The sequence below is a fragment of the Scyliorhinus torazame genome, chromosome 5, assembly GCF_047496885.1.
Source record: "Scyliorhinus torazame isolate Kashiwa2021f chromosome 5, sScyTor2.1, whole genome shotgun sequence".
NCBI classification, from domain to species: Eukaryota; Metazoa; Chordata; class Chondrichthyes; order Carcharhiniformes; family Scyliorhinidae; genus Scyliorhinus; species Scyliorhinus torazame.
The window spans coordinates 168614704-168632012 of NC_092711.1; the positions used below are offsets into that span (position 1 = coordinate 168614704).

Here is a 17309-nt window from a genome sequence, read left to right on the forward strand (position 1 = left end):
CAGACTCCCCCTCATCCCGAATGGGCCCGACTCTTTCCCCGGTTATTGATATACTTAGAGAATATCTTGAGATTTTCCCTACTTTTACCAGCCAGAACTTTCTCATGTCCTTTCTTTGCTCTCCTAATTGCTTTCTTAAACTCCACCCTGCACTTTCTATACTCCACTAATGCCTTTGTTGATTGCTCCCTTTGTACTTGCTAAAAGACTCTCTTTTCCTTCTCATCTTATCCTGAATGTCTCTGGCCATCCATGGTTCTCTGTGCTTGTTATTCCTTCCTATTACCCTCGAGGGAACATGTTGGGCCTATACCCTCCCCATTTCCTTTTTGAATGACCCCAGTGCTCTTCTGTAGATTTTCCCACAAGTAACTCTTGTACTTCCATGGTCTTATTTTACTAAAATCCGCTCTCTCCCAATACACAACCTTTTTTTGCAACTTGTCCATTTTATTTTGTGCCATGTTGTGGTCGCCATCACTAAAATGCTCCCCCACCAACACATCAACCACCTGCCGGCTTCATTCCCCAGAATTAGGTCCAGCTCTGCACCATCCCTTGTTGGACCCTCTACATATTGAGCTAAAACGTTCTCCTGCATACATTTTCAGAACTCTACTCCATCTGCTTGTTGGGTGGATTGGAAATTCTGAATTCTCTCTCAGTGTACCTGAACAGGAGCCGGAATGTGGCGACTGGGGGATTTTCACAGTAACGTCATTGCAGTGTTAATGTAAGCCTACTTGTGACATTAATAAAGATTATTAACTAAACTCTTAACATGATGACTATTGATGACTATTCCAATTAATGTTGGGAAAGTTGAAATCACCTTAGATAATTACCCTATTATTATTATTACACACCTCCATGATTTGCGCACATATTTGCTCCTCAATTTCCCGCTGACTATCTGGGGGTCTACAATAAACACCCAGCAATGTGACTGTCCTTTTCCTCAAGTACTATGGACGAGGCTGTTTGTTGGCAGTTCCAAGCTGAAGTTCTGACCTTAACTCCCAACTGTATAAATCATGCCACATCTGATTCTATCTATTTATATATTCGAGCTAGTTTACCCTCAGACTCTACTTCCTTCCTACCTCTTTATTATATTTTTGTTCATTTTTTGCTGCTTCTTAAAATCGGTCCCACCTTTGACCGAACACAAACCTTTTCAAATTTGTGCAGCACTTTCAGTTTAATCCTTTACTTCCTTCTTTAATAATAATCTCTATTAGTGTCACAAGTAGGCTTATATTAACACTGCAATGAAGTTACTGTGAAAAGCCCCTAGTCGCCACATTCCGGCGCCTGTTCAGGTCACGGAGGGAGAATTCAGAATGTCCAATTCACCTAACAAGCACATCTTTCGGGACTTGTGGGAGGAAACCGGAGCACCCGGAGGAAACCCACGCAGACACGGGGAGAGTGTGCACCCATTGATGATGCATCCTTCCCAAAGAGACAAATGTATTTATATTAGATCTGCCTGTAGTGGTAGGAAAAACATTATTTACTTTGCATGATAAAATAAATGTCCTTCCATCAGCTTTTGTGGATTATTTCAGTGGAAATGTGCTCTCTCAGGCTCAATGATCATCAGCCCACTGGAAGCAAAGTCATGGCCAATCCAGCAGAAAGAAACCCTCCCACCCTCCCACTGCACCAAGTGTCAGAATCAACACGGTTCAGTCCTGGGTGTGATTAACAGCAGCAATAACAGCAGAATCCAACCCCTGTCATCACTTGTGAACTCGCTGGTGTCTCAGCAGGTCTGATGACTGACTGAATCCTTTCCCACACACTGAGCAGGTGAAGGGCCTCTCTCCAGTGTGAACTCGCTCGTGTACTCGCAGTGTGGATAACTGAGTAAATCCCTTCCCACAGTCAGAGCAGGTGAACAGCCTCTCCCCAGTGTGAACTCTCTGGTGTGTCTGCAGGCTGGATAACCGAGTGAATTCCTTCCCACACTGAGAACAGGTGAATAGCTTCTCCCCAGTGTGAACTCGCTGGTGTCTCTGCAGGCTGGATAACCGAGAGAATTTCTGCCCACAGCCAGAGCAGGTGAATGGCCTCTCCCCAGTGTGTACTTGCTGGTGTGTCTGCAGGATGGATAACTGAGTGAATCCCCGCCCACACACAGAGCAGGTGAACAGCCTCTCCCCAGTGTGAACTCGCTGATGTTTCCGCAGGGCGGATGAATCATTGAATCGTTTCCCACATTGAGAGCAACTAAATGGCTTTTCCCCAGTGTGAATTCGCTGGTGTGTTTGCAGGTGGGATAGTCGAGAGAATTCCTTTCCACAGTCAGAGCAGGTGAATGGCCTCTCCCCGGTGTGAAGTCGGTGGTGTGTCTGCAGATTGAATAAGTGAGTGAATCCCTTCCCACACTGAGAGCAGGTGAATGGCCTCTCACCAGTGTGAACTCGCTGATGTCTCCGCATGCTGGATAAGTGAGTGAATCTCTTCCCACACTGAGAGCAGGTGAATGGCCTCTCCCCAGTGTGAACTCGCTGGTGTGACTTCAGGCTGGATAACCGAGTGAATCTTTTCCCACACTCAGAGCAGGTGAATGGCGTCACCCCAGTGTGAACTCGATGGTGTGAGTTCAGGCTGGATAACTGAGTGAATCTCTTCCCAAACTGAGAACAGGTAAAAGGTTTCTCCCCAGTGTTACCCCGCTGATGTCTCTGCAGGTTGGATAACTGAATGAATCCCTTTCCACACTGAGAGCAGGTGAACGGCCTCTCCCCACTGTGAATGCGTCTATGAGCTTCGAGCTTTGATGGGGCCCTGAATCCCTTCCCACAGTCCCCACATTTCCATGGTTTCTCCATGTTTTGGGTCTCCTCGTGTCTCTCCAGGTCGGACAATCAGTTGAAACAGAACACGTGTACGGTCTCTCCCCGCTGTGAATGGTGTGATGTGTTTTCAGGCTGTGTAACTGGTTAAAGCTCTTTCCACAGTCAATGCTCTGGAACACTCTCACTCGGGTGTGTGTGTCTTGGTGCTTTTCCAGTCACACTGATGGTTAAAATCTTTTGAAGCTGACAAATCAGGGAAACATTTCTCTTTCCAGATTCAAAGGCCGATGATATTCAGGACCTAATGAACCGAGTGACTCGGTCAGATCTTGATGTGATGTTTGGTTTGAGATTTCTTTCTGTAAATCCTCACTGTTGAATATTCTGGACTAGGAGTTAACAAAAGACATCACTGTCAGTGCAGGATAGAAATTCAAAACAGACAATTCTAGTTTCTCTGGAACATTCTTTCCTCTCTCATCCCCCACAAGCTGTAACTCTCCATCCCACACACACCCTCCATTCTCACTCTGCTGTATCTAATATTCACCCTCCCAATTCTCCTGAAGGTGCTGATTCAGGCTGACTGACAGATCCATGCTCACTGCTTCCTGTCAGATCTCCGGTGGCTGTATGTTGGAGAAGGTCACACACTACGTCGCACCATCAGGATGGTTGGTTTTTTTCGTCCTTTTTGCCCAATTCCCGGGGAATTTATGTGAACAAACTTGGGTCAAGCTGAAGGTTCAGTGAACACGTCGACAAAATCATGCTGAAAATTTAAAAAAGTCTGATGGAAGGAAGTTACGAGAGGAAACCCTTCGACGGATTTGGTGAGTGCGTGTGGCTCACCAGGAGGGAGGTTGGTGGAATTGACTCCAGTGGGTGCAGCCGTTCCTATCACGGTGGATATGCTGGTGGGGGCACTGGCGTCGGAGTTTGAGAAGCAGGTTGGGAAGTACTTTGAGAAACAAGGGCAAGCTCTGCCAGCATCTCTAATGGAAAGAATCCTTTTACTTGCGGGATCGCAGGAGGGTAACACGTCTGGAATCTATGGGCGGATCCTTTCAGAAGAAGTAAGCTCAGTGGATGGAGTGAAAGTGAAAGTGGGAGGAGGATGTGGGGCCTGTAGGAGATGATGGGGTGTGGAGTGAAGTCCTTGACAGGGTGAACTCCACGTCATCGTGTGCGAGACTGGGCTTGGTCCAGCTAAAGGTAGTGTTTAGGGGACAGCTAACCAAGGAGAGGATGGGCAGTTTTTTCCTGGATGTGGACAATAGGTGTGAGCGGTGTTCCAGAGGTCCGGCCGGCCAACCACACACACATGTCCTGGTCCTGTCCCAAACTAGTGAGCTTTCAGGTCTCCTTCTTTCGTACCATGTCGGCGATTATCAATATCGAACTGGAGCCCTGGCCTTTGGTTGCCATATTTGGGGTGTCGGACTCGCTGGGGCTGCAGACGGGGGAGCGGAGGCCGATGTCCTTGCCTTCCCTTCGTTGATCACCCAGAGGTGAGTCCTGCTCAGTGGAGGTCTCCAACCCCACCAATTGCCCCAGCATGGTGTGGGGATCTAATGAAATTTTTATACTGAAAAGATTAAATACACCGTGAGGGAATCAGTCCAGAGTTTTACTCAAGGTAGTGGCCTTCTATTACTTACTTCAAGGAGTTGGTCACTATCAGTTGCTGTAGCGGGGGGGGGGGGGGGGGGGGGGGGAGGAAGAGATTGGGAGGTGGGGGGGATTGGGAGGTGGGGGGGTGGAGTTGTCTTGTGTCGGATTGTGTTTTGTTTCTTTTTTTCTTGGTGGATGTTTTGGGGTTTTATAAAAATTTGCATGTTCTGTAAGAATTTGTAAAACTGAAAAACTTTATTTTTAAAGCAAAGATGATGAATAATTTCTGACTGAAATTGGATGGGCAATGCAGGGTCACAGAATGGGACCCACTCGACACTGACAGAATTGCTCAACAGAGTGGGCATCGACTTGAAACGTCCAATGGACTCCTCGTCTTCTGTTATAAATCTGACTGGAAATATATAACGTAGCTACAGGACTATATTACAAAACCAGAATAATCAATGTACTTTATTCCAGAACAACCAATAATATATCTAATCTGTGCAATAAAACAACACCAGACATCTCTCTGTCCTCATAGAATCAGAGTTTTACAGCAGAACAAGAAGCCCTCCAGCCCATCATTTCAGCATCAGCTATCTATTACCTATCTATTCTTATCCCATTTCCCACCACTTGGTCCACAGCCTTGTATGCTTTGGCCGATCAAATGCTCCCTGCTCTTATATTCTATACCTCAGCCAATAGAAGCATGAATCCCATAACCCGATTGATTGAATGGCCTAATTCTGCTCCTCTTGACCTATACTCTTATATCCCCTCGTGACCACCTTATCTACCTGTCCTGCTGTCTTCAGGGACCTATGGACATGCACACCAAGGTCCCTCTGGTCCTCTGTACTTCCTAGGGTCCGACCATTCATTGTATATTCTCTTGCCTTGTTAATCCTCCCAAAATTCATGACCTCACACTTTTCAGAGTTAAATTCCATTTGCCACTGTTCTGTCCATCTAACCAGTCCGTCCACATCATCCTGTAATCTAAGGCTTTCCTCCTCACTATTTCCCACACCACCAATTTCTGTGTCATCTGCAAACGTACTTACTTCCTACGTTCACACCCGATCATTAATGTACACTACAAACAACAAGGGACCCAGTACTGATCCCATCGGAATATCACTGGACACAGACTTCCAGTGACAAAGACAATCTTCGACCATCACCCTCTGCCTCCTGCCACAAAGCCAATTTTGGATTCAATTTGACAAATTGCCCTGTATCCCCAGGGCTTTTATCTTCCTGACTAGTCTTCTGTGTCAGGCTTTATCAAAAGGCTCACAGAAGTCCACTTAAACTACATTAACTGTACAGCCTTCATCACCTAGTCACCTCCTCAAAAAATTCAGATCAAATTTGAAAGACCCGATCTCCCCCTGACAAAACCATATTGACTATCCTTGATCAATTCTGCCCCAGAGTTTTTTTTCCAATAGTTAACGACCACTGATGTCAGACCAAAATCCAAATCGAAACAAAATCCTACCAACTCTCCTGGCCTGAGACAATTCACACCTCTTTAACCTGTAATTCTCCCTCTCCCCAGTTTGTTCCGTCTGGACCTGCAGACTTAATTACCTGCAAAAACTTGTATTCAAAGCATCGTATTGCAGCTTAGACTTTGTCTATATATATGTTTCTGGAACCCACCTCTTCGTTCACCTGAGGAAGGAGCAGTGCTCCGAAAGCTAGTGATTTGAAACAAACCTGTTGGACTTTAACCTGGTATTGTAAGACTTCTTACTGTGCTCACCCCAGTCCAACGCCGGCATCTCCACACACTGAAGTTAGACTCACTGGTCTGTAATTTCCTGGTATTTTCTTACTTCTTTTGAATAATGGTACTACATTATCTGTCCTCCTGTCCTCTAGCTCCGCTCCTGTGACCAGAGAAGATTTGAAATTGTCAGATCCTCTTCAATCTCCTCCCTTGCCTCCCATGGAGGCCTGGGGATTTAAATAAGTCAACAATTGAAGGTCAGGGGTGACACGGTGACAATGGATCGCATGGCTGCCTCACAGCGCTGAGGTCCCAGGTTTGATCCTGGCCTCAGGTCACTATACTTGTGGGGTTTGCACATTCTCTCCATGTCTGCGTGGGTCTCACCCCCACAGCCCAAAGATATGCAGGGTAGGTGAATTGGCCATGCCAAATTGCCCCTTAATTGGAATAAAGAAATAATTGGATACTTTAAATTTATTTTTTTTAAAAAGCAATTGAAGGTCAGAATTTGAAAAGAAATGGACAGGGGAAGAAAAGAAAGTGTTTTACTCCCAGATGTTGGAGACAGGAGGAAGTTTCAGTCTGTGTGAAGATCGATATTCACTCAGACAGAGGAGCAGCAGCTTTGCTGGGCAGACCAGTGGAGGAAGCTCCGTGCAGCCATTGACACAAAGACCGGACACTGATCTGCTGCAGGCCCAGCGTATTTCCGGTCCTCCCCAGGTTTCCATTGTTCCTGTAGCCAATAGAGGGTGGATTCGGGCCTCACGTGGGAGTGGGCGGGGCTTTCACCGCCGGACGCACTGAGCTCATTTCCAATCTGCAGCATTTTGTTTGTCCCAAACTGACTGCGAACGCCCCTCCATTCCTGTGACGTCACAATGCAATCCTGTACGAATCACTCTGAATAGAAATCACTCTGAAGCTCAAAATGTCACTTCCGTCCTTTAGACGTCACAGTGGATCACTTGTCCAATAGGAATAACTGTGAGGCTCAAAATGTCACTTCCGCATTGTGACGTCACGGGGAGCCTTGCCGCAATCAGCCAATAGGAATCAGTCTGCTCCATAGACTGAGGACCGGAACAGGAAGAAGCACACGGGAAGTTAAAACAAGCATTGACTTCTGCCCCCGGCCTCGGTCCACCAGACCTGAGAAAGCCGACCTACATACATTGCAGGAACGAAGGTGAGTTCCATGCCGCAGTAGTGACCGAAGTCCACGGGGACAGGCGAAGACCAGTGGCATATTACTCAACAAGACGGGCTTGGCTCGCTGCGTGGCAGTTCTGGACTGCGCAGCATGGGCGGTCAGAGTCAGCGAACCTACAGTAATGAACGGAGATATTATCTTGCACACCAGGCATACCATTGTAGAAATGTTGAACAACAGTAAGCTCAGATCAGTCTCAAACCTACAACAGGCCCACTGGGAAACAGTGTTAATTCCTAATGATGTGGAGATGACGGTGTTGGACTGGGGTGGGCACAGTAAGAAGTCTTACAACCCCTGGTTAAAGTCCAACTAGCTTTCGGAGCTCAGCTCCTTCCTCAGGTGAAAGTTCACCTTCAGCTGAGGAAAATTCAGCTCCGTCACCTGAGGAAGGAGCTGTGCTCCGAAAGCTGGTGATTTGAAACAAATCTTTTGGACTTTAACCTGATGTTGTAAGACTACTTACTTAATGGTGGTGGCCAGGAATGGGGAGAGATATAGCTAAGCACTGTCAGAGATGCATCCCATGTGCGCAGTACAACCCGGGGTGCCCCGTAAAGATCTGGGTGGCACATCAGCCGAGACCAAAGGGACCCTGGGAGAATCTCCAAATTGACTTTACCGGATCACAACCCCCGAGCCAGGGAGAACGATACTGCCTAGTAATAATTAACCAATTTACCAGATGGGTGGAGGCATTCCAAACCCGCGACTGCACAGCCACAACCGTGGCACGAATATTAGACAAGGATGCGATTCCTCGCTGGGGGATACCTTTGCAACTAGATTCGGACCAAGGAACACACTTTACTGGAACAGTAATGAAGAAAACATGTGAGTCGATGGGGATCGAACAAAAATTCCACATCCCTGACCATCCCCAAAGCTCAGGAATGGTAGAGCAGATGAATAGGACCCTAAAAACCTGCCCTGACAAAGGCTCTAGGGGAGAATCGGCAGCAATGGGTAGATGTGCTGCTCATTGTCCTAATGAAGTTAAGAGCGAGCCCAAACCGAACAACTGGATTATCATCCTATGAGGTGACGACGGGATGAGCTATGCAACTGTGCAGGGGATAATAACGGGGAGAAGAAATAGTCCGATAAGGGACAGGACGCGTAGATACATATTAGAGCTCAGTAATCAGTTAAAGGAAATGCGGCAGCCAGTGTGGACTGGGCAGGAGACAAAGGAGAAAAATCTGGACTTATTTTGGACTGCATTCCCTGATGTCCCTACAGCAGAGACAAAGGTGATGGTAAAGCCTGGGTTTGCCCCCGATGGACAGGACCGTATCAAGTCCTGATCAGTGGGGATACCTGTGTATGTGTGAACATAAAGGGTATGGGACGATGGAAACATTGGGCACAATTAAAAGTATACCGAGAGTAAAAATATGTATTTATGTTCAAATCAGGTAACTCCACACAACCAAAATTCCGAAAAACTGCAGAAGACCCATGATGTTTGCTGTAAGAATGATAATATGTTTGATGGTAGTAACCGGGAGTAGACTCCCAACGCAGAATTAACGGGACTTGCATGTAAATACCTACTTGTACATGTCATGTTTATATGCGAAAGGCATAGATGTCTCTAGCTGTTGGGTGTGTGCCCATGTGCCAATCCATGCAAAAGGGGGAATACCCCTGAGATCAGTGCCCTTTAATATAACGGAGGTGGCAGCGTGAATAATTAAGCAGAACGAGACGGGGGGGAAATCGATGGACGATATCGCGGGGATAGATATATACGCCATACATCTAGAACAATGGAAGAAGGCAGGGTACCATCTCAGGGGTGTTCACCGGGTTTTACCAACCCCGGTATAATTTCACCCAAGCTCCACCATGGTTCGCAATCACTGATATGAGGTGGACTAATGAGGTGTTATGTCTGCAAAGAACCCCAACGGGATGGCCCGGGGTGATTAGCGTGGGACACAGCACATGCCGATGGACATATGACATCTCCAAGGGATATGCATAGCTGAAAGAGTTGCCCAATAACACATACCCAGGGGCAAGAGAGTGGATCTGGGTAGTGACAATGGGAACTAATCCGATGCAATACACAGCATATAACGGTACATTATAATGTCCACTTTATTTGTGGACACAAAGCTTACCCATGGCTCCCAGTAAGTGGACAGGATCCTGCTACTTAGGATATGTTGTTCCCTATGTACACCACATACGGACCCTGAGAGAGAACCCAGGCCTTACAGAAAAGAGACCGAGACACAGCGATACTTTGGAATTTTACTCCCCCCCCCCCCCCACCACCACCACCACCACCACCACCATAGGAGTGGCCTTTGCCATAAAAGAACTACGAAAGGTTGCTAACATTCTGGAAGAAGTGGCAAACGATACTACCGAGGCACTGATCGAGATAAGCACCGAAATGGTAGCAATAAGGACAGTGACCCTGCAAAACCGAATGGCCCTAAATTACCTCCTGCTTAGTGAGGGTGGGACTTGTACCAGAATTGGCTCCAAATGTTGTACCTATATTCCTGACAGTTCGGAGAACATCACTAACCTTGCGGATCGTATCCACCAGGAGGTTAAAAAGTTACACGAATCACCGGGGAATGGATGGTTAGATTGGTTACTGGGAGGATCCTTGTGATCATACCTGACACATGGGCGAGCCATAATCCTTGTAATATGTTGTTTAATTATTGGATGTTTTAATACTTGCTGTAAAGTCATGGTGGCTCAGATGATGCCTGTTGCTAGCGCAGTGACAGACGATGAGACTGGAACATTGAACCCTTTGATATGTGCACCTGGCAACAACAAAGATGACAGAAATATCGAGCAATGTGCGGAGGACTTCATGTGAAGGGTAGTTGATGAGCTACAGGTAAGGTGTAGATACGGAACATCTGTGAAGCCGCATGCCCCAAAGGCCGTATAATACACACCCTGTCACCTTCGAATGTATGAACACTGAATTCTGCTGAACACAAACTTTGATGAAAACAAGTGTCCCCTGACCAGGTGCATCCTGTGTATGTAACTGACCCATTGCTCCACAACCACAGGAGCGAGTGACCAAACTCAAAATAGCAACCAAAAGAGGAAGAGGCCCTCTTTGTGCATCACTACCTGAGACACCATGACCAATATGTAATCACAAATGTAAAGAGCTGATTGGAACAATGTAACCTGTTGTTGAAAACTCACCACTATTCTTCGAAGTCCCCCTATACCAAAAAGGGCCGACATTCTAAATAGTGAACAGGGATTCGGTGGGTGCTATTCAGGTCAAACTATATATATATTTTTTTAAATAAATATTTTATTGAAAATTTTTGGTCAACCAACACAGTACATTGTGCATCCTTTACACAACATTATAACAATACAGATAATAATGACCTTTTTTATATCAACAAAAAACAACAAATAAATAAATATTAAATAACAAAAATGAAAACTAGCCCTAATTGGCAACTGCCTTGTCACAGGCTATACCCCCCCCCACCCCATCCCTCCCCTCCCCCCCCCCCCCCCCCCCCCAAGTCCTGGGCTGCTGCTGCTGCCTTCTTTTTTCCCCCATCTATCTTTCCGCAAGATATTCGACGAACGGTTGCCACCGCCTGGTGAACCCTTGAGCCGACCCCCTGAGGACGAACTTAATCCGCTCTAGCTTTATGAACCCCGCCATATCATTTATCCAGGTCTCCACCCCCGGGGGCTTGGCTTCTTTCCACATTAGCAATATCCTGCGCCGGGCTACTAGGGACGCAAAGGCCAAAACATCGGCCTCTCTCGCCTCCTGCACTCCCGGCTCTTGTGCAACCCCAAATATAGCCAACCCCCAGCTTGGTTCGACCCGGACTCCTACTACTTTTGAAAGCGCCTTTGTCACCCCCACCCAAAACCCCTGTAGTGCCGGGCATGACCAAAACATATGGGTATGATTCGCTGGGCTTCTCGAGCACCTCGCACACCTATCCTCCACCCCAAAAAATTTACTGAGCCGTGTTCCAGTCATATGTGCCCTGTGTAATACCTTAAACTGAATCAGGCTTAGCCTGGCGCACGAGGACGACGAGTTTACCCTGTTTAGGGCATCTGCCCACATCCCCTCCTCGATCTCCTCCCCTAGCTCTTCTTCCCATTTCCCTTTTAGTTCGTCCACCATAGTCTCCCCTTCGTCCCTCATTTCCCTATATATATCCGACACCTTACCATCCCCCACCCATTTCTTTGAGATGACTCTGTCCTGCACCTCTTGTGTCGGGAGCTGCGGGAATTCCCTCACCTGTTGCCTCGCAAAAGCCCTCAATTGCATGTACCTGAATGCATTCCCTTGGGGCAACCCATATTTCTCGGTCAGCGCTCCCAGACTTGCGAACTTCCCGTCCACAAATAGATCTTTCAGTTGCGTTATTCCTGCTCTTTGCCACATTCCATATCCCCCATCCATTCCCCCCGGGGCAAACCTATGGTTGTTTCTTATCGGGGACCCCCCCAATGCTCCGGTCTTTCCCCTATGTCATCTCCACTGTCCCCAAATCTTCAGTGTAGCTACCACCACCGGGCTCGTGGTGTAGTTCCTCGGTGAGAACGGCAATGGGGCTGTCACCATAGCCTGCAGGCTGGTCCCCCTACAGGACGCCCTCTCTAATCTCTTCCACGCCGCTCCCTCCTCCTCTCCCATCCACTTACTCACCATTGAAATATTAGCGGCCCAATAATACTCACTTAGGCTCGGTAATGCCAGCCCCCCCCTATCCCTACTACGCTGTAAGAATCCCTTCCTCACTCTCGGAGTCTTCCCGGCCCAAACAAAACCCATGATGCTCTTTTCTATCCTTTTAAAAAAAGCCTTCGTGATCACCACCGGGAGGCACTGAAACACAAAGAGGAATCTCGGGAGGACCACCATCTTAACCGCCTGCACCCTCCCTGCCATTGACAGTGCTACCATATCCCATCTCTTGAAATCTTCCTCCATCTGTTCCACCAACCGCGTTAAATTTAGCCTGTGCAATGTGCCCCAATTCTTAGCTATCTGGATCCCCAGGTAACGAAAGTCTCTTGTTACCTTCCTCAACGGTAGGTCTTCTATTTCTCTACTCTGCTCCCCTGGATGCACCACAAACAGCTCACTCTTCCCCATGTTCAATTTATACCCTGAAAAATCCCCAAACTCCCCAAGTATCCGCATTATTTCTGGCATCCCCTCCGCCGGATCCGCCACATATAGTAGCAGATCATCCGCATATAAAGATACCCGGTGTTCTTCTCCTCCCCTAAGTATTCCCCTCCATCTCTTGGAACCTCTCAGCGCTATCGCCAGGGGCTCAATCGCCAGTGCAAACAGTAATGGGGACAGAGGACATCCCTGCCTTGTCCCTCTATGGAGCCGAAAATATGCCGATCCCCGTCCATTCGTGACCACACTCGCCACTGGGGCCCTATACAACAGCTGCACCCATCTAACATACCCCTCTCCAAAACCAAATCTCCTCAACACCTCCCACAGATAATCCCATTCCACTCTATCAAATGCTTTCTCGGCATCCATCGACACTACTATCTCCGTTTCACCCTCTGGTGGGGCCATCATCATTACCCCTAACAGCCTCCGTATATTCGTGTTCAGCTGTCTCCCCTTCACAAACCCAGTTTGGTCCTCGTGAACCACCCCCGGGACACATTCCTCTATTCTCATTGCCATTACCTTGGCCAGGACCTTGGCATCCACATTTAGGAGGGAAATTGGTCTGTAGGACCCGCATTGTAGCGGATCCTTTTCCTTCTTTAAGAGAAGCGATATCGTTGCTTCAGACATAGTCGGGGGCAGTTGTCCCCTTTCCTTTGCCTCGTTAAAGGTCCTCGTCAGTACCGGGGCGAGCAAGTCCAAATACTTTCTGTAAAATTCAACTGGGAATCCGTCCGGTCCCGGGGCCTTTCCCGTCTGCATGTTCCTAATTCCTTTCACCACTTCTTCTACCGTAATCTGTGCTCCCAGTTCCACCCTTTCCTGCTCTTCCACCTTGGGAATTTCCAGCCGATCCAAAAAATCCATCATTCTCTCCTTCCCATCCGGGGGTTGAGCTTCATACAATTTTTTATAAAATGTCTTGAACACTTCATTCACTCTCTCCGCCCCCCGCTCCATCTCTCCTTCCTCATCCCTCACTCACCCTATTTCCCTCGCTGCTCCCCTTTTCCTCAATTGGTGTGCCAGCAATCTGCTCGCCTTCTCCCCATATTCATACTGTACACCCTGCGCCTTCCTCCATTGTGCCTCTGCAGTGCCTGTAGTCAGCAAGTCAAATTCCACATGCAGCCTTTGCCTTTCCCTGTACAGTCCCTCCTCCGGTGCTTCCGCATATTGTCTGTCCACCCTCAAAAGTTCTTGCAGCAACCGCTCCCGTTCCTTATTCTCCTGCTTCCCTTTATGTGCCCTTATTGATATCAGCTCCCCCCTAACCACCGCCTTCAACGCCTCCCAGACCACTCCCACCTGAACCTCCCCATTGTCATTGAGTTCCAAGTACTTTTCAATACATCCCCTCACCCTTAGGCACACCCCCTCATCCGCCATTAGTCCCATGTCCATTCTCCAGGGTGGGCGCCCTCCTGTTTCCTCCCCTATCTCCAAGTCTACCCAGTATGGGGCATGATCCGAAATGGCTATAGCCGTATATTCCGTTCCCCTCACCTTCGGGATCAATGCCCTACCCAACACAAAAAAGTCTATGCGCGAATAGACTTTATGGACATAGGAGAAAAACGAGAACTCCTTACTCCTAGGTCTACTGAATCTCCACGGGTCCACACCTCCCATCTGCTCCATAAAATCCTTAAGCACCTTGGCTGCTGCCGGCCTCCTACCAGTCCTGGACTTCGACCTATCCAGCCTTGGTTCCAACACCGTGTTAAAGTCTCCCCCCATTATCAGCTTTCCCGTCTCTAGGTCCGGGATGCGTCCTAGCATTCGCCTCATAAAGTTGGCATCATCCCAGTTCGGGGCATACACGTTTACCAAAACCACCATCTCTCCCTGTAATTTGCCACTCACCATCACGTATCTGCCCCCGTTATCCACCACTATAGTCTTTGCCTCGAACATTACCCGCTTCCCCACTAATATAGCCACCCCCCTGTTTTTCGCATCCAGCCCCGAATGGAACACCTGCCCCACCCATCCTTTACGCAGCCTAACCTGGTCTATCAGTTTCAGGTGCGTTTCCTGTAACATAACCACATCTGCTTTAGGTTTCTTAAGGTGTGCGAGTACTCGTGCCCTCTTTATCGGCCCGTTGAGCCCTCTCACGTTCCACGTGATCAGCCGAGTTGGGGGGCTTCCCACCCCCCCCCCCCCTTGCCGGTTAGCCATCATCTTTTTCCAGCTTCTCACCCAGTTCCCACGCAGCTGTATCACCCCCAGGCGGTGCCCCCCCGCCCATCCTCTCCTGTACCCACTCCCCCCTTTCCCCAGCAGCAGCAACCCAGTAATTCCCCCCTCCCACCCCCCCCGCTAGACCCCCCGCTAGCGTAATTACTCCCCCCATGTTGCTCCCAGAAGTCAGCAAACTCTGGCTGACCTCGGCTTCCCCCCGTGACCACGGCTCGCACCGTGCGACGCCCCCTCCTTCCTGCTTCTCTATTCCCGCCATAATTATCATAGCGCGGGAACCAAGCCCGCGCCTCTCCCTCGGCCCCGCCTCCCATGGCCAACGCCTCATCTCCTCTCCCTCCCCACCTCCCCCCATCACCACCTGTGGGACAAAGAAAAGTTACCATACCGCAGGATTAGAACATAAAACCCCTCTTCGCCCCCCCCATTCGCCCCACCACTTTGTCCAAACGTTCTTTTTCATACTCCACTCATTCCAGTTTTTCTTCTACAATAAAAGTCCACGCTTCATCCGCCGTCTCAAAGTAGTGGTGCCTCCCTTGATATGTGACCCACAGTCTTGCCGGTTGCAGCATTCCAAATTTTATCTTCCTTTTGTGAAGTACCGCCTTGGCCCGATTAAAGCTCGCCGTCCTTCTCGCCACCTCCGCACTCCAGTCTTGATAAACGCGGATCACCGCGTTCTCCCATTTCCTGCACCGAGTTTTCTTCGCCCATCTAAGGACCATTTCTCTATCCTTAAAACGGAGGAATCTCACCACTATGGCTCTGGGAGTTTCTCCTGCTCTCGATCCTCGCACCATAACTCGGTACGCTCCCTCCACCTCCAACGGACCCGTCGGGGCCTCCGCACCCATTAACGAATGCAGCATCGTGCTCACATATGCCCCGACGTCCGCCCCCTCCACACCTTCAGGAAGGCCAAGAATCCTCAGGTTGTTCCTCCTTGCGTTGTTTTCCAGTGCCTCCAACCTCTCCACACATCGTTTCTGGTGTGCCTCCTGTATCTCCGACTTCACCACCAGGCCCTGTATATCGTTCTCATTCTCGGCTGCTTTCGCCTTCACGACCCGAAGCTCCTGCTCCTGGGTCTTTTGTTCCTCCTTTAGCCCTTCGATCGCCTGTAGTATTGGGGCCAACAACTCTTTCTTCATTTCCTTTTTTATCTCCTCCACGCAGCATTTCAAGAACTCTTGTTGTTCAGGGCCCCATATGAAACTGCCACCTTCCGACGCCATCTTGGTTTTTGCTTGCCTTCCTTGCCGTTGTTCCAAAGGATCCGCTGCAATCCGGCCACTTTCCTCTCCTTTTTCCATCCGTGTCCAGGGGGAACACCCTCCTGGTTTACCGCACGGTGTTTTTAGCCCTTAAAATTGCCGTTGGGGCTCCTATCAAGAGCCCAAAAGTCCGTTTCACAGGGAGCTGCCGAAACGTGCGACTCAGCTGGTCATCGCCGCACCCGGAAGTCAGGTCAAACTATATTTTCAAGTTATCCCCCGGTATAACCCATACCTTCACTGAAGATTTCATTTACTTACCACTTAGTAGTATCGATCCTGGGTCACGCATTGTAAAGTAAGTAAAGTAGACTTTGGAATAACCACTATTTCAGGTTAAAACTTTTAAGTTAATTTATTATTATATATTTTTTTCTTTTAAAAGATGCAATCACTGTCTTTACAGAAAAGTAAAAAGATCTTTCTTCTGGATCCTTTTGGTTGGTTGAAGGGACCTTCAGGCCCAACTTGACAATCAATCTTTTTAAAATCTGGTCTTCTTTAGATGTATTCGCTGGTTAGCTCGGTTGCTATGTCCTATCTTTCCCATGTACCGAGCTGTGAGAGCTGGCTCTGCTGGCTGTCTCTGAGCTGACTCTGCCTCCTCTTTAAATTCTAGTCTTCCTTAGATGTATTAGCTGTTTTAGCTCGGCTACCTTGCTTTGCCCCATGACCGAGCTGACTGTAAGCTGACTCTGCTTGCTTCTCTTGTCCCTTCTCTCTCTCTCTCCCTCTGGTTCTTGTAGTTCCTGCTCTGGTCTCTGGGTTTATATATTTTTCAAACAGTTATTAAGTTTTTATGTCTTTATTGTAAAGTAACTTTTATTTCACTTGGATTGTAAAAGGTACCTTTAATCTGAATTTTTCTAACACACGACTAAGTATTCATTTTGGGCATGGCCTCAGCCCTCAGATCTGATTACATCGTCTTTTGTGATGTTCAAAGTTCCTTTGTGATGTTCAAAGTTCCTTTGTGATATTCAAAATGCTTTGATTTCAAGAGGGGTGTGAATCTTGGTCCCTGTCATTTCTATAGTTTTATTTTCCAATTGTGTCCCCATAATTTTCATAATTTTCACTTTGATTTTAGCTTTAAATTATGTTTCTCGTAGACTGATAGTCTCCAATTTTCTTTAATTTACCTGATATTAGCAACATTTCACACGGTATTGTCACCAAATTCAACTGAATCTCATCCTTTCCTTTCCAGCTGCTTACTAAGATAGTTAATTTCAATGAAGGTGTGAAACATTGCTTT

At 48.0% G+C, this 17309-nt stretch overlaps 1 protein-coding gene across 5 annotated transcripts; it reads right to left on the reverse strand.

Moving 5' to 3' along the window:
* Positions 1–373: 373 nt before the first annotated feature.
* On the reverse strand, positions 374–7131 carry LOC140420535 (uncharacterized). 5 transcript variants are annotated; one of them, XM_072504535.1, is made up of 3 exons: positions 6941–7131; positions 6202–6328; positions 374–3196 (listed from the first exon to the last, which is right to left on the reverse strand). In XM_072504535.1, the coding sequence occupies exon 3, from the start codon at positions 2838–2840 to the stop codon at positions 1746–1748; it is 1095 nt and encodes a 364-aa protein (XP_072360636.1). In that variant the 5' UTR covers positions 2841–3196; positions 6202–6328; positions 6941–7131; the 3' UTR covers positions 374–1745. The 5 variants fall into 5 exon arrangements, with proteins under 5 accessions (XP_072360636.1, XP_072360635.1, XP_072360634.1 ...); XM_072504534.1 differs by having other exon boundaries at positions 374–3191; positions 6721–7131; XM_072504533.1 differs by having other exon boundaries at positions 6721–7131.
* Between the last annotated feature and the right edge of the window lie 10178 nt (positions 7132–17309).